This window comes from Meles meles, chromosome 9, assembly GCF_922984935.1.
Source record: "Meles meles chromosome 9, mMelMel3.1 paternal haplotype, whole genome shotgun sequence".
Taxonomy (NCBI): Eukaryota; Metazoa; Chordata; class Mammalia; order Carnivora; family Mustelidae; genus Meles; species Meles meles.
The window spans coordinates 101,368,572-101,393,323 of NC_060074.1; the positions used below are offsets into that span (position 1 = coordinate 101,368,572).

Below are 24,752 nucleotides of genomic sequence, written 5' to 3' on the forward strand. Positions count from 1 at the left end.
CAAATCAAACAAAGTTAACTGACATACACACATGAAACAAACCCAGGGAAAAGTGAGTAACTCTCTGAGGTGGGCTTAGAATTCAGGCTTAAATATCACCTTAATAGGAAAAGGACAATGGGATGTAGGCATTTTAGGAGAGTGAATGATTGTCAGGAAAGATGAATGGGCCTTTAGAAGAACAGATGGGAAGGGTGATAATTTATGACAATCTTTCTAGGTGTGTTGTGGACTTCAAGTTACAAGAATCAATCTAGTTTCATAAAAATTCCTGGGGAGGGGACGTATGACAACTGAGTTCCTTTTGGAGGATCTGTCTTTAGGTAGATGAGTTCAGAGAAAGCCTTTTCCTGCATTTGCTCTTTTCCAAGTGTTTACAGCTTAAAATAATCAACAGGTCAAAGTGGCATATTCTGCTAGTCTTCACATAGGTTCTTTCACACACTTAAGTAATCTCTACAACTGGGACTTTGATGTCAATCATCCTACTTTTTAAATAATTCCAAATAAGCAGAAGTGAAATTCTGTTGTTTCTCATCTCAAGAATCTGTGACAATAACAGATTCTTATCACATAGGACCACACTAATATCATCTGGTAATCTTTCAAAAGTAGACCTCATCATGAACCAACTGTGTCAGAATTGCTGAGGCTAAGGCCTAGGTCTTCATTTTGTTTTTAATACCTCCCAGGGTATTCTGATGTCCAGCAAGATGAAGAACATTGCCCAAAGCATGGCTAAAACTTAATTTCTTAAAATGAATATATAATTCAGTAGGTAATTCCCTTAGCCCAAATCTATTAAATTGTTAAAATCTCCTCTGGAATTCTCCTGGTCAAATCATGGGCTACAAAAGAAAATTGGACATCTTAATTTATTATTTTTTAAGAATTTATAATTAAATTAGTTCAGAAGCATTGCAAGATAAATTCAGATATTTAAAATTAAATTTAAACAATAATCCAACTCATATGACTAGCAACATTATTTATCGACCTCATGTCCTTCAAATATTTAGGTGTGTGGAACTGAAAACAGAATCTATATTTGTGATAATAGATTTTAAATATTTAATTCTCTTTTCCTAATTCTACATAACTATCATCATTGACTATTTCACTAAATATATATATATATATATGATTTTCTGAAAATGATACAAGATTTAATAAGTGCTATATTTCCCTAGTTTTTTAATTATTTGGAGTTATTTCCAGATATACCACATGAAATCAAAGAGCAAATATTGGACAATGTTGATATATAATTAATTTTATATTTTACCTAAAGCTATTAAAATAGTTTGTTATATAAAAATTTAAATACTTTTCAAAATTTTCATCTGCATAAAGTGATCTTAGTGTATTCTTTTCTCACATATGGGACATTTTAAGACATTCTGTTATGCATATTACCAAACAGTGATCAAAAGCTAAAAATATCTCCAAGGATAATTGATACAAACACTCTTTCTTTCTCCCTATCCCTCTTTATATATACATATTTTCGTTTGTTTGTTTTGCCAGGGGTATGGTGGCTATATAGCATCAATGATATTAAAATCAGATGAAAAGCTTTTTAAATGTGGATCAGTGATTGCACCCATCATAGACTTGAAGTTGTATGGTGAGTAGTTCCTACAGATTGACTTAATATAACATACTGATTTGTAAAAAGGAAATCCCAATGCAGAAGAGCTCAATTGAGTTCATTTATCATGTGCTATCAGAGATGTTTTCAGCTGTTAAATACCTTCCTGATTCAATCAGTTTCACTGGAGCATGACAATTAAATGTGAAATGTAGAATTTAAATAATGGCATATGCTAGTCAAATGGTTTTCAGTTTATTCTTAAATTTTTGTTTTCTTGGGTCACAGCATCAGCATTTTCTGAAAGATACCTTGGTATGCCATCTCGGGAAGAAAGCACTTACCAGGTAACAAATTTAAAATAATGAAGAAAGAAGAGTATACTTGTTCTAAAAATTCAGTCAAATTGTAAATAGATCTATATACACATAGATATTTATACTTTCCTTTATAGGCATCCAGTGTGCTACATAATATTCATGGCTTAAAAGAAGAAAATATATTAATAATTCATGGGACTGCTGACAGTAAGTATTATATTGGCTGCTGCTGTTTTATTGGGGTCTGACTCTGAACAAAGGGGTACATTTAAGAACTTCTGAAGAAGAAGAGGACAGTGGCACAAAGAATCCAATGTATGATAGGAAGTAAGAAGAAGGATGTCAGGACCAAGAGGAAAGAAGCTATGAGTCTTGATAGCAACGCCATCCAGTAAAACTTTCTGGGATGATGGAAATGTTCCGTATATGTGCTGTAGAACACTGTAGCCACTAGGCACATATGGCTCTTGAGTACTTGAAATGTGTTTAATATGATCAGGAACGGAATTTTAAATTTTTATTTCTAATTAATTAAAAATTTAATACCCACATATGGCTAGTTGACTATCACTGTGGTGTCATTCAGCACATTTCAAATTGAAAGTAACTGAGAAAACAATAGGATAGCAAAAAGATTCCAGCACAGAGATAAAATTCTGATAGGATCACTCACAGTTAAAACAAAAACTTTTTAAAATGCATGTTTATATCACTTCTTTTTTCACCAATTTAAATATTGGAGAGGGGGGCGCCTGGGTGGCTCAGTGGATTAAGCCACTGCCTTCAGCTCAGGTCATGATCTCAGGGTCCTGGGATCGAGCCCCGCATCGGGCTCTCTGCTCCGCAGGGAGCCTGCTTCCTCCTCTCTCTCTGCCTGCCTCTCTGCCTACTTGTGATCTCTCTCTCTGTCAAATAAATAAATAAAAATTAAAAAAAATATATTGGAGAGGGATGTGATATTACTAGTAATAAATATAATTTTATATTCATGTTGAAGTATTTAGGGGTCAAAGAATATATAATACACACACATATATATATACATATAAATATGTATTTATATATTTATGTGATACTTTACAACAGAGGGCAGAGTATTTATAGCCCCATTCACAGATGAGAAAAATCAATTTCAAGGAGGAAACTGATTTAACCAAGGCTATCTGGGTAATAAGCAGAGAGTCAAAGCCTTGAATCACTATTTCTTAATATCTGAACTTGTTCTTGTTGGTCCATCCTGTCCTGCATCAGTAGTTTTACCCCATTTTACAGAGAATATCACTAAAAAGGTCTTATAGCAAAGATGGTATCAGCTCTTTAACTTAACCTTACAGCATGCCAGGTCATGATTAGAGTTCAGATCAATACTTATATACATACATACATACACACAGGAGACAGATAGATGCAGATACAGATACATCTTGATACGTGCATATATAGGTGATATATATACGCACACATACTGTGTGAGTGTGTGTGTACATACATATTATATATATAGTCATATATAGGTGATATATATACGCACACATACTGTGTGAGTGTGTGTGTACATACATATTATATATATAGTATGCGTGGTGTATTTCAATAAATAGGTAAATGGGAGAGAAGAGACAAAAAACCCCTTAGGTAGAATTCCAAATTTGTGTAGGTACACACCCTCAAGGAGGCAAAGCTTAACTTTCTTTTTCTCCTATCAAAATGGGTTGCACTTAGTGATTTGCTTCTAAAGAGTATTGTGTGGAAAAGGGAAGAAAGAATACGATGGAGAAACTTGATAAATAGCATCTCAGCCAGGTGAGCAAGGTTAACATCAACAGTGACAAGTCATGTTGATGGTATGCAGCCTTGATGTCACTTTATAAGAATGGTACTCTCTCTCTTGTCTCCCAAACCCATAACCTCACTCTACCCATGAGAAAAATATTAGGCAAGCCCAAACGAAATGAGAAAAATTTTAATCCATACTACTTAGAATTGTCAAGGTCCTCAAAAACAAGTCTGAAAATTTCTCATGTATCATAAGAGGTTAAGCCATCATGATATCTAAATGTTTCTTTGTTTTAACAAATGAACCATAATAATGTGAGATGTGAACAATAGTGGGAACCAGGTAAGGGATTTAAATGAACTCTGTACTGTCTTTGCAACTTTTTAAAAAATCTACAACTATTATAAAATTAAAAAAAAATAGAACTTAGATGATGCCATACCTGTGTTGGATGAAACATATGTAAAAGGATAAACATTTTGATGGACATTAGAATTTTGTTCCAAGGTATTAAGATCTTACATGCATACTAATAGTTATAACAAAAAGTAGAAATTAAGTACTGAGTCTATTTCAGAAAATGTTCCAAAAGTTTTTCATGTTATACTATCTGTTTTTCACAAAAATATTGTGCAGCAAGTACTACTATCTTGTTTCAATGATTGGGAAAATATTATGGAGTTTATGTAACATCAAAAAATCACATAACCACTAATTTATAGAAAGGGGATTGGAATCTGGCATGAAGTCTCTTTTTCATTGTGCTTTGAAGTTTCAGCTGTGAGAATAAATTATATTTGAGGTTAAATTATTTCACGTCTGGCATTATCCTAGAATATATTAGTGCTATTCAAATTTCTCTGTCAATATGTTGCAGCTATTAAGGTAAATCATGCTCTTCCTACCTCACTTAGGCATGGATCTGGTTCTTCACCTCCCTGATAAAATGCAAGCAGAGGTTCAGGACGGTCACCTCAAAGGATAAGCGTAAACACACACAAACACGTGCACACATATAAACACACCTCACATGGACCTGGTGGGTTATAGGTGCTCAAGACATAATACTACCATTATTCATATCATTGTTGAAAACTACCAGCAAAGTAGTTCACTAAAACAATTAGACCTTTAATATTCCTGTTATAGGAAGTAGACAAATGACAAATATCAACAGGCTTCACACCAGAAATTATACAGAAAAAAATTCCAACTATACTTTTGCACATTTATCTTTTCAGCTACATCCACACAGACAAATGATCAAGTCCTTTTCAAACTTGTTTTCAGTAACAAATGAGCCATATAAGGGGTCATTTTACCTTAGTCATTGCCCCAACTTATCAGCATTTCTCATAACTTACAATTATTGAGCAATTTGAAAATTTATTTAAAAGTAACATGGTAATAGTCCCATGATATACAACAGGAAGACACTGAAAGGCTCTTGGGTAGATTTTAAAAAGATTTAAATGATCTTTGGAATCTTTCATTATTTGCTATATGGTAGGATTAACCAGTATCATAGCATTAGAGCAATGAAGCAGCTTAAATAAATAAGGCTGACCTAGTTTGACAATGACACTTTAAAAAGGTTACCTTAAGGGGTGGGAGGTTAGGGGAACAGGTGGTGGGTAATAGGGAGGGCACGTTTTGCATGGAGCACTGGGTGTTGTGCAAAAACAATGAATACTGTTATGCTGAAAAAAATAAATAAAATGGGAAAAAAAAAAAAAAAGGTTACCTTAAAATTATTGACAGGGTCCTGGGTGGCTCAGTCAGTTAAGTGTCTGCCTTTGGTTAGGCATGATCCCAGGGTCCCGGGATCAAGCCCAGTTATGGGCTCCCTGCTTCCTCCCCTTGCTCATGCTCTCTCTTTCTCTCTCTCTCTCTCTCTCTCTCTCTCTTAAATAAATAAATAAAATCTTAAAAAAGTTACTTACAGAAATTTGAAGATGCACAAAGTATAGGAATAAAAGACTAGGCAGCATATGAGCCAAGTGCTATACGAACAGATTTCAGTGATGCACCCAAGACTTCACAGCTACTCAGTTCTACACAACCCTTAGTTCTACAACCTTTACAACTCTGGTCTACTGTGCTGAATATTTCCAAGTTTGGACATCAGGTTCAGGCAAAGAGGAAAGCTAGAAGGAAATAGGAGAAATCAGTATGATCTACTTTAAACATTGAGCCCTTCAATAATGAGATAATGACTCTAATTTCTCAACGGGTGCAGTTTTTTTCTCATTTAAAATAAAACGGAATATCAATATCTAATGGAGACTGGGCCCCAGTAATCCTCAGAAAGGAACAGAAAGATGGTTTGCTATATTACTATGCAGATAGGTAGTCACTGCATTAAAATTATTATAATTGTATAACATATGTCAACAATTTAGAAATAATAAACGATAAAGTAAACTTAAATACTATGCTGTACAATAACAGTCTTAGCAGTAGCTTCTGCTTCAGTTTATTTTTTATAATGTATAGTATTTTTTATAGACCTTATTAATGTTTTATCAGCATTGTATCTTACTGATTTGCAAGTCTTTCATTATTTTTTAAAGGTTTTTATTTGAGATAGAGGGAGAGAGAAAGAGCATGAGTGGGAGAAGGGGCAGAGGGAGAGGAAGAAGCAAACTCCTAATTGAGCAGGGAGCCTGATGCAGGGCTTGATCCCAGGACCCTGGGATCAGACCTGAGCTGAAGGCAGACACCTGAGCCACCCAGGCACCCCATGCCAGGTATCAGTCTTTTAAATGTGCAATGCATGTAAAGTATGTTAATTAATCTCTTTGAAAAAAAAAGATATAAAAAGTTCTAATTCTAATAAATGCACATTGTTGCATCAAATAATAGAATTTAATTTCTTATAGCAAAAGTCCATTTCCAGCATTCAGCAGAATTAATCAAACACCTAATAAAAGCTGGAGTGAATTATACTATGCAGGTAAGTCACTTTTTCACAAGATTATTTTCCTACCTTGGTTTTACAGTTGTGAGATATAGAACACAGTTTCTGTACTACTCCATCCCCCATGCTATTATTTTAACTATGATTTTTTAGGTACCAAAGATTGTGAGGTTTTTTAATCCTAATTATGCTGAGAAGATAGATCAGCTCATGCTTTATGCAAACTGCAAAAACTTTCAAGAATTTCTTCTTCTTCTCAGACTTTTATTTCTATCACTAATAATGAATTGTTTTAAAAGAGATATGTTCTATTTCCCTTCTAGTCTCTTCGTTTCCCCCTCACCTTCAGTCACCTTTATCATAAAAGGTAGGGAAAAAAGTGGCTTGAGGAGATACTGAGAAAAAAAAGGAAAGAAGAAAACATTTACATCTTTGCATTCAACCACATGTAGTAAATAGTACCAAGGACTTACTTTTGAGTGGTCACTATGCTAGGTAGGTAAGACAGACTTTACACCTTTGAGGACTTTAAGTCTGAGGAAAGAGTCACAAAAGGCAGGAAAAAAAACCAAAAAACAATTTTCATTTCTCAGCATTTGAAAGAACCAAACGTCATTCAACATATCCATAAGCACAGGTACCAGGGATAGGATGACGAACAAAGATGATATTGAGATAAACAGATGATAGATAATGCCACAAACAATGTAAAGGAGCAGGGGCTTCATTTAGATCATTGAGGCACGGTTTAAAAACTTTATCCCCAGGTGCTCACTTTGGCAGCACAGACTCTAAAACTGGAACGAAACAGAGAAGGGTAGGTAGCATGGCCCCTGTGCAATGATGACACACAAATTTGTGAAATGTTCCATATTTTTTGTATGGAACTGTTCACTGACAGTGTTGTACATCTGAAACTAATAGAACACTCACGGCGTGTTAACTGGAATTAAAGAGTTTGAAAAAGAATTAAAAAAAACAAAAAGTAAATAAAAGTTGATTATCATCTTAACAGCAAAAAATACAAATGAAAAAAATTAAAGAAATAAAAACTTTATACTCAGGAACTGACAAATATCTGTATTTGTAATTTTAGGAAAATTACTCATGTCATTTTTATTAGAGGAGACACTGTCAAATTAAAACTTATACCGAACAAGGTTAAACAGACAAGGCAGGCTTTATTTAAGACATTTGCAATAGGAGAGAGAAACTAAACTCTGTTGAAACATGGGGCTGGGAGTTTATAGTAACTGGGGAGGTAGAAATCACAGGTCATCTGTGTTGGGTAGCTCACCTTACCAAAAGGAAAAGTAAACTTTCTGTTTATGATAGGGGGTAGTTTTACAACTTGGAGCAAGAGTTCTACCTCCCACAGAGACAGGGCTGCTCTCTCCTACAATTTTTACATTTCAGAGAGATGGTTTTTAGATCCATGAGAAAGAGCTTTCCTGAACTATAGAACTGGCAAGTCTGGAAGAGGATTTACACACAAAGGGGCAGAGAATTTACAGTCCCAACTTTTCTAAAACAAATCTAAGAAAAGGAAGGTCAAGGCCCTAGAGTCAGGAGGAAATGCTTCTCAAGTTTAGTCAAATTAAGGGGAATATTAATGCCGTCCTGGCCAACAGGAACATAGAAAGCTCTACTTTTTCTGACCAATGAGTTTTAATTTAAATACATAAAAAAATGTAGCTTGTCTCAATTACTAAGATTATAATTGAGAAAGAGAAAAGTTTAGTGCAAAGAACCCAGAGTTATATTAGGTCAGATTTTGGTCAGATACTACTTTCCAAAGTTCCCTTGCCACCGGGGCTGAAGGAATGCTGAAGGACAGTATTTGTTTTGGTAACTTGATCTCTTTTTCCCCCACAATATCTTAGGTCTATCCAGATGAAGGCCATAATGTATCTGAGAAGAGCAAGTATCATCTCTACAGCACAATCCTCAGATTCTTCAGTGATTGTTTAAAGGAAGAAATCCCTGTGTTACCACAGGAACCAGAAGAAGATGAATAATGGACCCTATTTATATGGAACTGAAGGGGATCTTGAGGCTCAATGAAACCTAATCAAGAGACTGTAATATTGTACATGCTCCAGAATTTCAAGGGCAGCTTAAGGAGATGACACTGGAACAGCACACTCAGAGACAATGAACTAGAATTTGAATACAGATGTCCAAGTCTACTGTGTTGCCAAGGGTGCAGAACCTGTTTCTTTGTGTAAGAAAGGTCAAAGGGTTGGTTTCCTGGGAGAAATTAGTTTTGCATTAAAGTAGGAGTAGTGCATGTTTTCTTCTGTTATCCCCCAATTTGTTCTGTAACTAGTTGCCCTCATTTTAATTTCAGTGGCCACCTGGATCATCTTTGCATATGATGCATACTTATCAGTACCACATCCCTGATCTCTGATGGCTGAGCTGCAGCCTAACACCTTACTGTATCTTTACAATAAGTGCAATTCCTTCATTGTCTATTATTATGCTTAAGAAAATATTCAGTTAATAAAAAACAGTATTTTATGTAATTTGTTTATAAAAAGACATTATTAAACGGGTCAAAGGTCATATAGAAATATGGATTTCAGCACCTTCCAAAGTTCAGCCAGTTATCAGTAGATACAGTATCTTTAAATCAACACACGAGTGTATGTCTCACAATATATAGACACGTGTGTGCATATACTGTCAATAAATCTATCTTTACAGTTATTCATGCTACAAAGGATAAACTTCTGATGAATTAGAAGAGATGCTCTTTTACAGGCTATAATGGATGCTTTGTTTAATGAGCCAAAAATGATGAAACATTTTTTCCAATTCAGATTCTAGCTATTGCTTTCCTATAAATGTTTGGGTTGTGTTTGGTATCGTTTTTAGTGGTTAATAGTTTTCTAGTTGCAATTTACTTTTTTGAATATGATACCTTGTCACATGTAAATTAGATACTTAAATATTAAATTATAGTTTCTGATAAAGAAATTTTGTTAACAATGCAATGCCACTGAGTGCTATTTTGCTCTTTTGGTGGAGAAGCCTTTTTTTAAAACACTTGGTCCTTTTACTTCTCTCTCTCAATGCGGAATCAATTCTCATTTTCATTGTAAAAGCAAAGACCTGGATTATTTCGTTTGCCAGTTCCTATTTAGTATTCTGGGCCTGCCCACTTCATCTGTTACTGTTTAATTTAAATCCTTCTGGTGAGAATTAGAAATGAAATATTTTTTATTCATTGGCCAAAACAGTTCACAAACAGCAGTGTTTGCTATTTGAGTTGAAGGCACAAATGCATTAATTCCTGTGCTGTATTGACTTGCAGTAGTAAGTAACTGAGAGTGTAAAATAAACTTGACTGTATGAAGTCAAATTTAAGTTATGAGAATATTAAATTTGGGGACTAAAATCACTTTGGTGACTTAAAGGATCTTCCAGAAGATGTCTGAAAGGCTGCAAGCTTAGAAGTTTAGATAAACCTAGACACCGTACTGTGTTTTTGTGGTTTCTCTCAAATTCCTCAGGACAGGCTGGATTCTCATGATATCAAGACACCCGGAGGAAACTCAAAAATGTCACAGAACTGCTCAGTAACTCTCCCATTTTCTTAAAGGATCAACCTCCAGATCTGGGTATTTGGAAGTGTATAAATTGTTTTATGGATATTCAACTTAACTTCTGGATGCTTTGGAATTGTGTCTTCACTGCTCCACTGGTTTCAGTTTAAAATGGGAAAGGCTCACTTTTCTGAGAGACCCATTTCAGGTCTTTTTCAAGAACAGTAAACACATTTTTAAAAAAATAAGTTTAATGTTTAAAAGGAAAGTTTTGCCTATTTTATTAAGATGGAAATTTCTTTTTAGGCTGATCTGAAGTCCAACTGAAGCTTTTTAATCAATATTTTAAATTTCACCCACTAGAGGTTTTTATGATGCAAATAATTATGTTGTCTGAAAGATGTGGTTTTATTGAATGTCTATTTGAGCAACATTTTTAAAGTATTTACCTCTTACTGTTCTTCATTTCTCTTGTTTTATTACTATTATCAATGTTTATCTATTTTTCAATTAATTTAATACAGTTTCTAATGTGAAAGACATTTGTCTGGAACACACTTTCACCTTAAAGGCTAAATGGACCTCAAATGAAGACATACTGTTTTAATAGGAAGGTGGAAATTTTTCATCTCCATGATTCTTTGAGTTTTAATCATTTCATTGGGCCACTTTAGAAAAAGGAATGCTCACCAACACAGACACCAACTATTAAAGGAATCATGTAACTGAACTTTCTCCTTATACATTTGCCTTTGGTTATAATTCAACTATTTCACATGAATTTGTGCATTCTGAGGGTTTCCTAGAACTCCAGCAGCAAGCTTTTCAAGTGTGATCTGTCCTTTAAAGTTAAAAAGCTCAAGATAAAATAAAAAAATTCTATAAAACAGGTAAGCAGTATCAAATCATCCAGAGAGATAAACACATAACCTTTTGAAACTATTTTAAAAGAGAAAAGTGTTGTCTCTCTCTTTTTTTTAAATGTTCATTGCCTCCATTGAGAGCTCTAATTCAACAGCTAGAGACTAAGGAGACCATGGGATCTGTTTGAGTTTCCTGGGAACTAAAGGAAGGTGCTCTTCAAAACCTGGGTCTCAATTCACCCTGACAGTGTGTCTTTTCTGACTGGATGTTCAGTAGAGAAATTACCGTAGAGGTTCTTGCACATTCCACTTCTAGATCTACTAGAATGGGGTGACCTGAACATTGGTCTCTACCATACATGGAATTATTTAAGCACTGTTCTCAAGTGGTAGGCTTTGAAAAAGAACAATCTGGGACTGAATTGCTTTCAAGTTTCAAAGGTCACTGAGGGCACGTGGCTCAAACTCTTTCGTGATCTTCACATTGTACAGCAATAAGCAGTGCATAAATAAAACCTGACCCTCAAGCTGCACTCTCACTTTCTGTTCTGCAGATGCTCTACTGTTCGCTCTCTACTGGAACCAACATGCATCACTTATGCATTACACAAGGATGTTAACACCCACACTGAAACCCAGTTAATGGAAGACAGGAGCCATTGAATAAATGTTCCCCAATTTTTTTTTTTAATTTGACAGAGAGAGAGAATGAGAGTATAAGCGGAGAACAGCAGGCAAAGGGAGAAGCAGGGTCCCCACTGAACAAGGAGCCTTATGTGGGACTCGATCCCAGGACTCTGGCATCATGACCTAGCCTAAGGCAGACACTTAATTCACTAAGCCATCCAGGTGTCACCCCATTTTCTTTCCTTAGATATTCTACATGGTTCTTAGAAGGCCCTATGAGACTCAGCTGCCCATAGCTGCACACTGCTCTGTTTCCTCCCTTCCCCATTCCACTTGGCTCAGTTCTTTACTCGTATTTCCTAGAATTAGTTCTCAAAATGCAAATGCATCAGGCCCTACTTTCTGTGGAAAACTTTTTGCCCACAAGAGTTTACCACTGTGAATACTGTAGGATGAACAAATATAATGAGACTAAACAAATGCTTCCTTTTCAGTTTAGAGTAAGTTGCTTTTGCATAAAATTTCCTGGATGCTTACTAAGCACCAAACTTGTACTAAATACTCTACTTTCATTATCAAATTAAACTTCTCAACATGCCCTGATATCCATTTTACAGATAAGAAAATGAAGTCTCAGAGGAGTAGGTAAGGCACCCACATTTATATAACTAATGAATGAATAGACTAAAACCTAGCTCTAGCCATCTGAGAAGCCCCTGTTCTCAGCCATTCTGCTCTACAGAAGTAGGAAAGGTTTCATCTGAGAAAGGATTCTGAATATTTAAACATACAGTTCCAGGTATTTTTGAGAATGATTTGATGACAATAACACTGAATAACACTGAAAGGTAAGTGATAGGCTCATGTATCACTATACCTGTATTTGAAGCTACAAGGATTCCCTGATGTGAAGAGGACTTATGTAATATTAAAAATACTCTTTCTTTTTGACTAGAGATATGCAAGAACTATTCCCATCCATGGAAACCCTTTCCCAGAAGACAATGTGTATGCCTAGGATATCATTAGTAAAATCCCCTGCCCTGACATTATGCCAAGAACATTCCAAAATCATTCCAAGGGGCATTCAAAACATTATGTTGATCAAAGTACCCAGGTTTGTAAACATGAAAACTCTACCTAGTCTCTAAACGTTAAAATCCAGAAAGCACATTGCAACATTTAGAGCCATAACTTGCATCCACAATCCTATTTGCAATCTGATTTAGGAATATTGCATTATCTCCCACTTTTCTATTACTATAGGAAATAGATTTTGTTTACCACTGATCAAATCTGCTAACAAGTCATTTCATTTGGCAAATTCCAGCAATTTTGGAGAAGTCTGTAAATTAAAAATCCTCTTTGTCATCAAAGACAAGACAGATTTAAAAAAAAAAAGTCATATCAAAGTACAATTTGATTATTTTTCTTTCAGACTTCCAATTAAGCTTAAGATACTCTGATACAAGTATCACAGGCTCTTGAAATAGCAGCTTGAGTAGAAGGAAAGTCTCTAGGCTGACTATCACAATCTGTCTTCTATCAGACTTAGCACCATTTTAACTAAGTAATCTTTGGCATGAGTGAAGCTTAACAAATACAGAAGTCCAAAATCATCAACAGAAGAGGAACTCACATACATTCAACATCTAGGCTTTCTGTCATATCATCTCAGTGAGTGCCCAAACCAACCATGGGAGACAGACGATTGTTTCCTGATAAAATCGATATTCAGAGAGGTTAAATCATTTTCCACAGGGTTCACAGTTTGTAAATGATAGAACCAGGATTTGAACACAGACCATATTGACCTCAAAGTCCTCACATATGATAATCCTATCTATAAATTTTTTAGCTGATAAATTCTTTTTTTTTTTTTAAAGATTTTGTTTATTTGACAGACAGAGATCACAAGTAGGCAGAGAGGCAGGCAGAGAGAGAGGAAGGGAAGCAGGCTCCCTGCCGAGCAGAGAGCCCGATGTGGGGCTCAATCCCAGGACCCTAGGATCATGACCCAAGCTGACGGCAGAGGCTTTAACCCACTGAGCCACCCAGGCGCCCCTAGCTGATAAATTCTTAAGGTTCATCAAGAACCTTTACTCACATCACAAGAGAACTAAAGTTTGGTACTTCTAGGGAGAGTTTAATAGATCAGTTTATTTGGCCCCTTCATTAGTTTTAAGATAACCCCAACTGCCCTGTGCCATAGGTCCTTTCACAGCAACATCCCAGGGTAGATAGGCAAAGAGTAACTTTCATCCTTTCATCCAGCCTTTGATTGTAAGCCTCTATTGTAGAAGCATGGCAGGCTAGGAAGTTACATATCTGAAACTGCAATCTTCTTAGTGAAGGTACAGCAAGTAAGAATGCAAGAGCAAGGAGAAGGGCTTAAGACAGGTGCCCAGTGTATGGCTCTGAAGAGATAGGTAAATCCTACCAAATGCAATAGAAGCCTAAATGCTGACATTTTCTGTAGAGACAGCTCGAGGCACTGAGCAGTGAAGATAGGGAGGGGGGTGTTTACACACATCCTTTTTTTCCAAGTGTCTCACTCTTCCTCCCATAAGACGCCCCTAATCTGCTCCACCCTCTGTTCCGAAGAGTTGGTATACTTTCCCCTAGCTGACATTTTCTCTTTTCACCTTTGTTCTTCATTATAGACATAGTTTTTAGGGCAGACAGGCAGTTCTGAAATTTGATTGCTGTGCTAGCAGTCCCATTTTGCAGGCTTTATTTGCTCGAACACGATTTATGATGCCTTGATTATCTCCGTATGGCCTGAATTGCTAGTCACACCATTAATTCTCCTGATTGATGGATCACATAAGGCATATCCCAATGGGAAAGGCAGAAGAAACACAGGTAACACAGCCTCCCCATTCATATGCACTTTTAATGGGAGTAATTGTCATTAGACTCCAACTCTCGATCCCTTTAGGACACCATGTGTGACTTTTAATGATCTGTATGATGTAATTGGAATTTGAGCCTCTGGGGAGAACAAGTTGTAAATTCTGTCACCCAGGATAAATGGTAAATTTCAACTTCAAGGTTGACTTCAAATCATGGATTAACTAAGAGATACTTTTTGCCTACTATGTGCCAGGTACTGAGCTGTTTGATAGAACATCAGGATCCTTTTTTTTTTTTTTTTAAATACTTAATTTAATGAACATGTCAAATGTATAAATGAGCATTTAAGTTCAAATGTTAGAGCTAAAAGAGTCATCATTCACTAGAAAATATCAACATATTCAATCATATCTTGATTTTCATTGAATCATTTGTAATGCTCCCTTATGGTCTATGCAATTCCCTTGGACCTGCTCCCTTTGAATAATCATCCCATAATGAATTTACTGTTTTTTTCTTTCTAAGTCAAAGGACTCCACAGTCCATCATCACTGGATGCAGCTACCTATCCCACTATCAATTTAGGGAATTTCGTAGTAAAGTCTTGCTATTTCTAGACAATTGTTTCTCAATCCAAATAACACCCAAAAGAGGTACAGTGATTTAAAAAAAAAAAAAATTGGGTTAAGTTTAATTTTCTTATTTTGTGGTGTGCTACCTTTGCTTTAACAAAAGGAAAGAATTCATATCCTATGGAAAGATTAAATATTGCCAAAGATTAAAAAAATAATAAAATTACCTACTGCCCCAGCTCACCACCTGCCTTAGGATTTCAGTTGAGTGTTTATGCAGCTTCCCTTCCCCCCAAATTGATAGGTGTTAATAAAAGGAGTTAAAAAGTCTGGTGTGTGAAATTATATTTTTTACCTTCAGCTGGATGCTATATAATATTTGATAATTAAAATTTTCTTTATCCTCATTCACTTTGTCAAATTCTAATATATCTCCCAATTATTTTGAGTTCTTCTCAAAACCTACATTCTCTCATTATTCCATGTCATTAAATAATGCCTCATTCATGTATACTTTTTATGTGATTTATATTATACCCTAGCCTGTTTGTAATTTGCTAAGGAAATATAAAGGTAATAATAATAACGAACATTAACTCATTGCTTAATTTGTACCAGGACCCAGTGAAGCCACCTCAGCCCATCCTGGGCAACCTAGCCATCTTTAAACTTTAGCAAATAACCTTAGCCCACATGGTTCATTAACTAACCTTTCTTTGTATACCTGTACTTTGTGCATTCTTTCATAGAAAGAACATGGAACTTCCACGCCAAACAAAACCCAGACCACATACAGAATCCCTGGGCACTAAGGGACCAGACTCCCTTGCACAACCCCCAGGCACTAAAGGATCAGACCCCTTTGCACAACTTTTGAGCCCTGGGATAACATCTGTAGCTGCCACTATCGAGTCTGTAGGGAATAAAGAAATATTATGATCACTGCACTCCCTGATTAACTGCCTTAAATCCCTTTAAAAATCCCTAACTCTAGGGGCGCCTGGGTGGCTCAGTGGGTTAAAGCCTCTGCCTTCAGCTCAGGTCATGATCTCAGGGTCCTGGGATGGAGCTCCGCATCGTGCTCTCTGTTCAGCAAGGAGCCTGCTTCCCTCTCTCTCTCTGCCTGTCTCTCTGCCTACTTGTGATCTCTGTCTGTCAAATAAATAAACAAAATAAAAAAAAAAAAAAATCCCTAACTCTAGACAGCTTGGAGTTGGCCTTTGGCTAAGAGTCTACCATCTCCCCAGGTTGCCGGCTTCCTAAGTAAAGCTCACATTCCTTTCCAATCAAAACTCATCTCTTAGGTAATGGATTGTCTAGACACCGGAAGCTGAACTTGAGTTTCAGTAACACCAGGATAAGCTCATTAACAGATTTATTTATTTCACCTTTAAAGCAGCTGCAGGAATTAAGTACAATCGCCATCCCAATTTTTATATATGGAAACTGTAAGCTTAATAAAGTTGAGTTAGTGAAAGCCAATGGATTAGTCACAGTAACACATACTAATTAGTGCCATGGAAGAAAAAAATGTTAAATAAATTAAGCTTTCTCACTCACATGATGTTATATATGGGCAGGTGTCATATATATGGTTTTACTCTCACCTGTTATCTGAAACACATGTCTCCCTGCTGTAACTCAAGGTTGAAGGAGACACCCAATAGAAACTTTCACTGCCATCTCTTTGAAGTGATACCCATCACACTTGCGTGTATAGTTTGTTTTTCTGGACAGCTCTCAGTATCCAACCTAATAGCAAAGAGATTCAAACATTCAGGGAAATAAATGTAGCATTTAGGGAGTGCTAAGTATCACGGGCTCAGTCCATGATTCTGAACATGATACATTTCAAGGACTCCTTTGATTTTCCCCACACATTGAGCACAATGGACCCCACCCTAAGAGACATAATCCCAATCCTTTCCAGCACAGAGCCCAGGCTATCTGGGAGGGCAGTGTTCAAGAGAGTAGCATAGACAGATCCTGCACTCACCTCCTTCCACAGACAAAACAAATTCACAATGACATATGCAGTAATTTCCTCAGGAAAAAGTCTTGAGGAGTGCATGGATGGCTCGGTTAAACCACAGACTCTAGATTTTGGCTCAGGTTGTGACCTGAGCGTCCTGATATGGAGGCCCGGGTCGCCTTCCAGGCTCAGGCTGGAGGCTGCTTGAGATTCTCCCTCCCTCGCCTCCCGCATGCCACGGGCTCCTGCACACATGAGTGCACGCCGGATACGAGGGCACGCACTTTATTAAAAAAAAAAAAAAAAAAGACTGGGAAACTGGACGAACTAAGTCTTCACAACAAATGATAAAAGGGCAGCATACAAAGGGGTAAAAGAGGTAAGATGTTATTAAAAAACAAAACCCTCAAAACAAACGAAAAACATTCCAGGCATAGCAATCCACAATTAGAACGGATCTCCAAACTACAGGATTTTTCCCTGAAAAGCAAGGGTTCTGTGCTCCACACCACGCACCCCACTCCCTACATGCCGCACAGAGCCGAGCACCCATACACCTCGCTCTAAAGACAAACGGGAATTATACAGAGGGAAACCACAGAATTTAGGAAAATGGGAACCTCCTCTTAAAAGGCTCATGCAACTACTCACTTGCACCAGGACGCCGCGCAAAATCCCCTCTGAAAGCTCCTGGAGGATATGTGAAGGAGACAAACTTACTAATCCTAAAGTGTCTGTGGCAGAGGCGGAAACTTGTTGAGAACGCTCTCCAGCCAGAGACACTGGGGGACGCCAGTTTCGCGATCTGACTCTGACTTGCTAACAACGCCACGCTGCCGGGCACCATTTTGAAATCTTCTGAACCTGCTCAGCACCAGAGCGCATGCGCTGCTGAAGGTCCCGTCCATCCCCCAGCCGCAGCGCGGGTAATCAGGGAGTCAAAATCTGTTAAAGCTGTAAAACGATACCACGAGAAGCTCTGAAGACTTAAGGTATAAAATGCTCCATGTTCTGTTCTCCACACAACGGTGGACAAGGACAGGATAACCAAAATATAGAGTTCCATTTGGAAAGAGAAATAATGGGTAAGTCCGTTTGGCCATAGCATAGCGTCCCTAGCCTCTTGCCCGTGACCGTTGGGAGTCCAAGCACCTTCTTTTTTTTTTTTTTTTAAATATTTTATTTATTTGACAGAGAGAGAGCGAGATCACAAGTAGGCAGAGAGGCAGGTAGAGAGAGAGGAGGAAGCAGGCTCCCCGCCGAGCAGAGAGCCCGATGCCGGGCTGGATCCCAGGACCTTGAGATCATGACCTGAGCCGAATGAGCCGAAGGCAGAGGCTTTAACCCACTGAGCCACCCAGGTGCCCCACAAGCACCTTCTTAACGTCTTACATAGTCATTAGCTGTTTAACACACCTTACGTATTTCTAGTATTACTAAATAATGTAGTTGTTATATTTAAGGCCGGTCTGAAGTCAGTAATAAACCTACAGTCTTTTAAAAGAACAGTTTAAGAATGTACACAGTCCTTGGAGGAAGGGGCTATGACAACTTCTTTCCCAATCACTCAAAGTATTGGTAGCTAATTTAAGCTTGGTCTGAGCTTCGTCTTAGTCTATTGAAAAAGATTTTAATCCCATCGCTGTCTGTGATCAATAAACTGTGACTTTTTAAACGCTGAAAAGACCCAGATAGCACGACTCTTTCCATGACCTTCTGATAAAATTTGATTTTTAATGATCTACAGAATTCATAAAACCATACAAATGATGTTTTAAACTGTGTAATCCTGGGCGCCTGGCTGGCTCAGTGGTTGGGGTCTATGACTCTTGATCTTGGTGGCATGAGTTGGAGCCCCAAGCTGGGTGTAGAGATTACTTAAATAAATAAACTTAAAAAAAAATCTACAGTATATAATCCAGTGGTTTTTAGTATATTTACAAAGTCATGCAAATATTGTCATTGTTTTCAGAATATTTCTACCATCCCATAAAGAAACCTTATAACCTTCTGCTGTTACCCTCCATGTTCCCTTTTTCCTACCTCCCAAGAATAATCTGTTTTCTTTTTGTATGGATTTGCCAGTTGTGAAATTTTAATATAAATGGAGTCATACAATATGTGGACTTTAGTGATTGACTTCTTTTAATTAGCATAATATTTTCAAGGTAGATCTGTGTTGTAGCAGGTAGTACTTCATTCTTTTTTTGTGGCTGAGAGATATCCCATTATATACCCCAATGTATACAGTGTATATACCACAATTTCTTAATCCACTAATTAGCTGTTAGACATTTGGTATTTTGTCACTTTGGGCTATTACGGATAATGCTAGTATAAATATTCAGGTTTTCGTGTGGACATGTTTTCAACTGTCTTGGCTATATACCTAGGAGGGGAATTACTTGGTCATATGGGAACTGGTTTAGTTTGTGAGGAAATGCCAAAGTTTTCCAAAGTGACTGCGCTTTTTTACATTACTACCAGCAAATTGAAACTCTCCAATGTCTGCACATACTAGATTTTTCTAAAAAACCATCCTAGAGAGTGTAAAGTCTCTTGTGGCATTTACCTAATGCTAATGATATTGACAGTCTTTTCATTTACTTATTGGCCATTTATTTTCTTTAGAGAAATGTCCAGTCAGAATGGTTGCCACCTTTTTAATTGGGTCATTTTTTTTAAAAGATGTTATTTAATTATTTGAGAGAGAGAACGCGAGGCCTGGTGGAGGGGCAGTGGGAGAGGGAGAAACAGACTGTCCTCTGAGCAGGGAGTTGTTCGCAGAGCTGGATCCCAGGATCCTGGGATCATTACCTGAGCGGAAGGCAGAAGCTTGACTGACTGAGCCACCCAGGTGTCCCTGGGTTATTTTTAAGAGTCTGTTAATATTCTGATGTTGATCTCTTATCAGATATGTTATTTGCAAATAATTTCTCCCCTTAGTGTGGGTCTTTTCGTCTAAGATATTGTTTCTTTGTGCTCTTCCAAACTTTTTTTTAATGCACTTTGCTTAGTCAGGTTGTTAAGTATCACAAAGTTCGAATTCTACATCTCTTTCTTCTTAGTTAATTTAAAATTTTCCATAAAGAAAATTTATTGCTGTTAAACCTTTTCCTATAGTACACGTAGGAAAGGCAGGACAAATGCCTCAGTTTTCCCCTATATTTAAAACTTTTCAAAATGATTAATTGATTTCCTATCGTTCTCCATATTTACTGAGGAATTCTTTCAGTTTTAAAAAGGTTAGAAACTTACAAATTTAAACATATGGTATGGGTTTTAATCATTTGAAGTTACTATTCAATCTGATGCTTAGCATGCCTTTTTTATATCGTTGGAGCTGATCTTTAAATTCATTCCTGAGTCCTTTTGTTATAATCCAGGTAGCCTAAGATAGCTTCTTCTCTTTGTGTTGTAACAAAACATTATGACTTCCTTTGTATTTCTTTCCCGACATTTGGAGCTCTCTTCTTTACAGTGTGAAATTGTATTTACACATTATAATTTGAGCAATAGAAGTGCTCACTGCTACTGCATTGATCATTGTTTCTGGGCTTTTTCAGTGGACAGAGCAAGAAAATAAATTAAAAAAATGTTACGTTTTCAGTACCCCCTTGATAAAACGAAATAATTATTCATTTATTTTAATCTATAATTCAACTTTGCAGTCTCAGGGAAAACATGTCAAACTTGCCACTAATAATAAGATTAGTAAATCATATTATTTAGTTTATTTTCTTTTTCTTTTTCAATCCTTGGGGTGTAGAGATAAATTAATGAATTTAAAAATCATTTGGGGGGGCGCCTGGGTGGCTCAGAGGGTTTAAGCCTCTGCCTTCGGCTCGGGTCATGATCTCAGGGTCCTGCGATCGAGCCCCGCATCGGGCTCTCTGCTTAGCAGGGAGCCTGCTTCTTCTCTCTCTCTCTCTCTCTGCCTGCTTCTCTGCCTACTTGTGATCTCTCTCTGTCAAATAAATAAATAAAATCTTAAAAAAAAATCATTTGGAAAAAAAAATCCTTTCAACATACTTGTACTTTATACTCAGTATAAAGTTAAATTATTATTTTTATTTTTCTTTAAATATTTAAGCACTGCTTATTACACTCATCTTTGTTATATATAATCTAACATACTTGGATGATTAAAAATCAAATATATATGTGAAAAGAAATAAAAACTAGATTCTATTCGTCACTCTACTTATTCTACTCCCATACATGCCACTTACAAATATGGATTATGTATTCATTTTTGTTCATTTTAAACAGTATGATTTGACAAAATATGCAGAGATGATACTAACCTTTAGCTTCTTAAGTAAACAGTAGCATATTAAAACACATTTCTCCACCTAAATTTTTCACTCAAAAATAAATCCTAGCAATCAGGATGTATTCCTCATGCTTTATTACTGGTGCATATTGCAATAATGTAATAGTGGTCTCCACTATTTGGAGACATTGTATTAAATTTATAAATTAACTTCAGGAGAAGTAATATCATTATAATGTTGATACTCCATAAGTAAGAACGGCATGTTTGGATTTATGTTTCATTCAGAAGTATTTTGTAGTTTAGCTCATGTGGATTGACACATCTCATTTTAGCTTACTTTTATCTGTTTTAATTTTTTGTTTGTTTGCTGTAGTAAATAGTTTCTTCTTTTTCTTAGAACTGGTTTTTCTTTGTACCCATGAAATCTACTGATTTTTGAACCAACTACTTTACAAAGACACTTAAGTTTCAGGGTGTTTACCATGATTCTTTTAGGAGGTTATCAGATATATAATATCATATACAAGTAGAGGCACTTTTCCCTCTTTCTCTCTAATCTTTATGCCTCTAGTTGCTTTCACTAGCCTATTTGCATTTGCTGAAGGTATAGGATGTCCCTGTCTTGTTCCTAATTTTAATGGGAAAGAGTCTGGTGTTTCCTCATTAAGAGAGAGAATAGTTATTGTGTTGAGATATTTTTTGAATGCATTTAGCCCCCACGCAAGTATTGAATATTGTCATATATACTTATGGTATCTATTGAGAGGATCATTTTTTTTCTTCTTAGTTATTTTAATATGGATTGTGGATAGATTTCCTAATACTGAGTGCCTTGAAACAGTGGAGTAATGCTATATAATTTTCAAATATAATATCAAATTCTCTTGATATTTAAAAGTGAGATTTGTATATAGTTTTCTTTCCTGGGTGACTTCCCCCCACCCCTGCTTTTGAATCAATATTATGCTTGCTTCATAAAGGAGTTATGGACATTTTTGCTTATGTTTCCATGTTCTGGAATGATTTAAGGTACATTGGCAATATTGATCTTTATTTTTTTTTAATTTTTTTTTTTTAAGATTTTATTTTTTTATTTGACAGAGAGAGAGATCACAAGTAGGCAGAGAGGCAGGCAGAGAGAGAGGAGGAAGCAGGCTCCCTGCAGAGCAGAGAGCCAGATGCGGGGCTCGATCCCAGGACCCTGAGATCATGACCTGAGCCGAAGGCAGCGGCTTAATCCACTGAGCCACCCAGGTGCCCCTTAAATTTTTTTTTTTTTTTAAAGATTTTATTTATTTGACAGACAGAGATCACAAGCAGGCAGAGAGGCAGGCAGAGAGAGAGGATGAAGCAGGCTCCCCGCCGAGCAGAGAGCCCGATGTGGGGCTCGATCCCAGGACCCCGAGATCATGACCCGAGCCGAAGGCAGAGGCTTAAACACTGAGCCACCCAGGCGCCCGGCAATATTGATCTTTAAAAGGTTTTTGTTGTTGTTGTTGTTTAGAAATTTTTTAAGAAAATCTCTTAACCATACTTCGTTTTTGCTTTATTTGTGTGAATGTGTGTTTGTGGAGTGGGGGGAGGCTGTCTTTATTTTATTTATAGCCATCTTTTTCTCTAGTCTTCCTATCTCTAATTTGATTCAAATTTTTATTACCAGTGATCTTCAAAATTATTTCATCTGGGATATAATATTTATTTGGATATATTTGTTCAAAGAAGCTTATATTTCTGTTACCATTTTGTTTTTCTTTCATAATTTTAAATGATACACAGTATCATTTCTTATTTTGTGTTTGTCTTTTTTGTTTTTTAAATTTAATTATCTATGAGTTTTCTAGTTTGCCTCCCCTTCCAAGAGACAGTATTTTGATTTATTTACTTCCTCTACTCTTTTCCTATTTTTTATCCTTAATTAAATTTTATCCTTAATTAAATTATCATTAATTTATCTTTTTATTGTATTAGATTATTCACTGTAGTTTATTTTTGTGGACTTTATTATTATTCTTTAACTTTTGACTTGAATGTTTTATTTATTCATTTTTGTTTTTTTTTTTTTTTTTTAAGATTTTTTTATTTATTTATTTGACAGCGAGATCACAAGCAGACAGAGAGGCAGGCAGAGAGAGAGAGAGAGAGGGAAGCAGGCTCGCCGCTGAGCAGAGAGCCCGATGCGGGACTCGATCCCAGGACCCTGAGATCATGACCTGAGCCGAAGGCAGCGGCTTAACCCACTGAGCCACCCAGGCGCCCCTTTTTTTTTTTGTTTGGTTTTAATGCTGAGAATATTCCTTTACTAAGCACTTCTGCTGTATCTCATTGTTTCTATGTCATGTTTTAATTACTATTAATTCAGTAAATTTCAAATTTTTACTTGATTGGACCAATGAATTTTGAAAAGAATATGTATAGCAAGGCGCCTGGGTGGCTCAGTGGGTTAAAGCCTCTGCCTTCGGCTCAGGTCTCTCCCTCTGCCTGCCTCTCTGCCTGCTTGTGATCTCTGTCTGTCAAATAAAGAAATAAAAAATCTTAAAAAAAAAAAAAGGAATATGTATAGCATTTTTAAAAATTATTACAGTGGTAAAGACTTGTTTTAAAATAATGTCTGGTGCGGTCATGATCTCGGGGTCCTGGGATCGAGTCCCGCGTCGGGCTCTCTGCTCGGCAGGGAGCCTGCTTCCCTCTCTCTCTCTCTGCCTGCCTCTCTATCTACTTGTGATCTCTCTCTCTGTCAAATAAATAAATAATTTAAAAAAAAATAATGTCTGGTGCTATTACACAGTAGTGATAGTGATAAATTAATTTTTAATTATTTCTATTCTTTGAAATATGAGTTACTCCTTGTAGCCTAAGACATAGTTATTTTTTTTTTCTTTTCCCTATCAAGTGCTCAATGTACATTTTTAAAAGAAAGTTTAATTTCAAGAACTGGAGTTCACTGTTTTATATATATAAATATTATGGGTCTATAAAGGGTCTTAATTTTTAGCCAGCGATTAACATTTGTCCTTCTTGGTAGAGAGGAGGGGCAGGTGGGAAGACACCTTTAAAAATTTAGTTCTGTTTTTGGCAAATGGGGGAATACAGGAGCTTTTCTTGCATCAGTTTCTTCTCACTTGTCTTTTTTTTTTCATTTCTTTTCACTTTAGCTCAAAATAATCCTTATATCGGAGTGCATATTTTAGGGTAGCATATTCTGTTATCCTGTAATTGTTAAATTTTTTATATTATTACTAATATTTTGTTCACTTCCTCTATCTTGGGTTGAGAGAGATGCATTAGAGTTTCCTGTTACCAGTCTATGTATCTGTCCTTTTTACTTACATCTTCTGTAGTACCTGCTTTATAAAAGTTTTTGCTATGTTATTTGGGACCTGATGTCTAAACAGTTTTCTCTTATTATATATCTTAAGTTTAATAA

At 36.4% G+C, this 24,752-nt stretch overlaps 1 protein-coding gene and 1 non-coding gene across 3 annotated transcripts in view; both read left to right on the plus strand.

Annotated features, from left to right (window-relative positions):
- DPP10 (dipeptidyl peptidase like 10) overlaps positions 1-10,619 on the plus strand; it is a 1,411,353-nt gene extending 1,400,734 nt beyond the window's left edge. For both annotated transcript variants that reach the window (XM_046019846.1, XM_046019845.1), the window contains exons 22-26: positions 1,528-1,627; positions 1,880-1,938; positions 2,046-2,118; positions 6,571-6,644; positions 8,492-10,619. In XM_046019846.1, the coding sequence (XP_045875802.1) occupies positions 1,528-1,627; positions 1,880-1,938; positions 2,046-2,118; positions 6,571-6,644; positions 8,492-8,626 (441 nt within the window). In that variant the 3' untranslated portion in view covers positions 8,627-10,619. The remainder of the gene's footprint in view (positions 1-1,527; positions 1,628-1,879; positions 1,939-2,045; positions 2,119-6,570; positions 6,645-8,491) is intronic.
- On the plus strand, positions 7,376-7,486 carry LOC123951241. The gene has a single exon (XR_006820391.1). It is a non-coding gene; the product is annotated as a U6 spliceosomal RNA (small nuclear RNA).
- Positions 10,620-24,752: the final 14,133 nt, after the last annotated feature.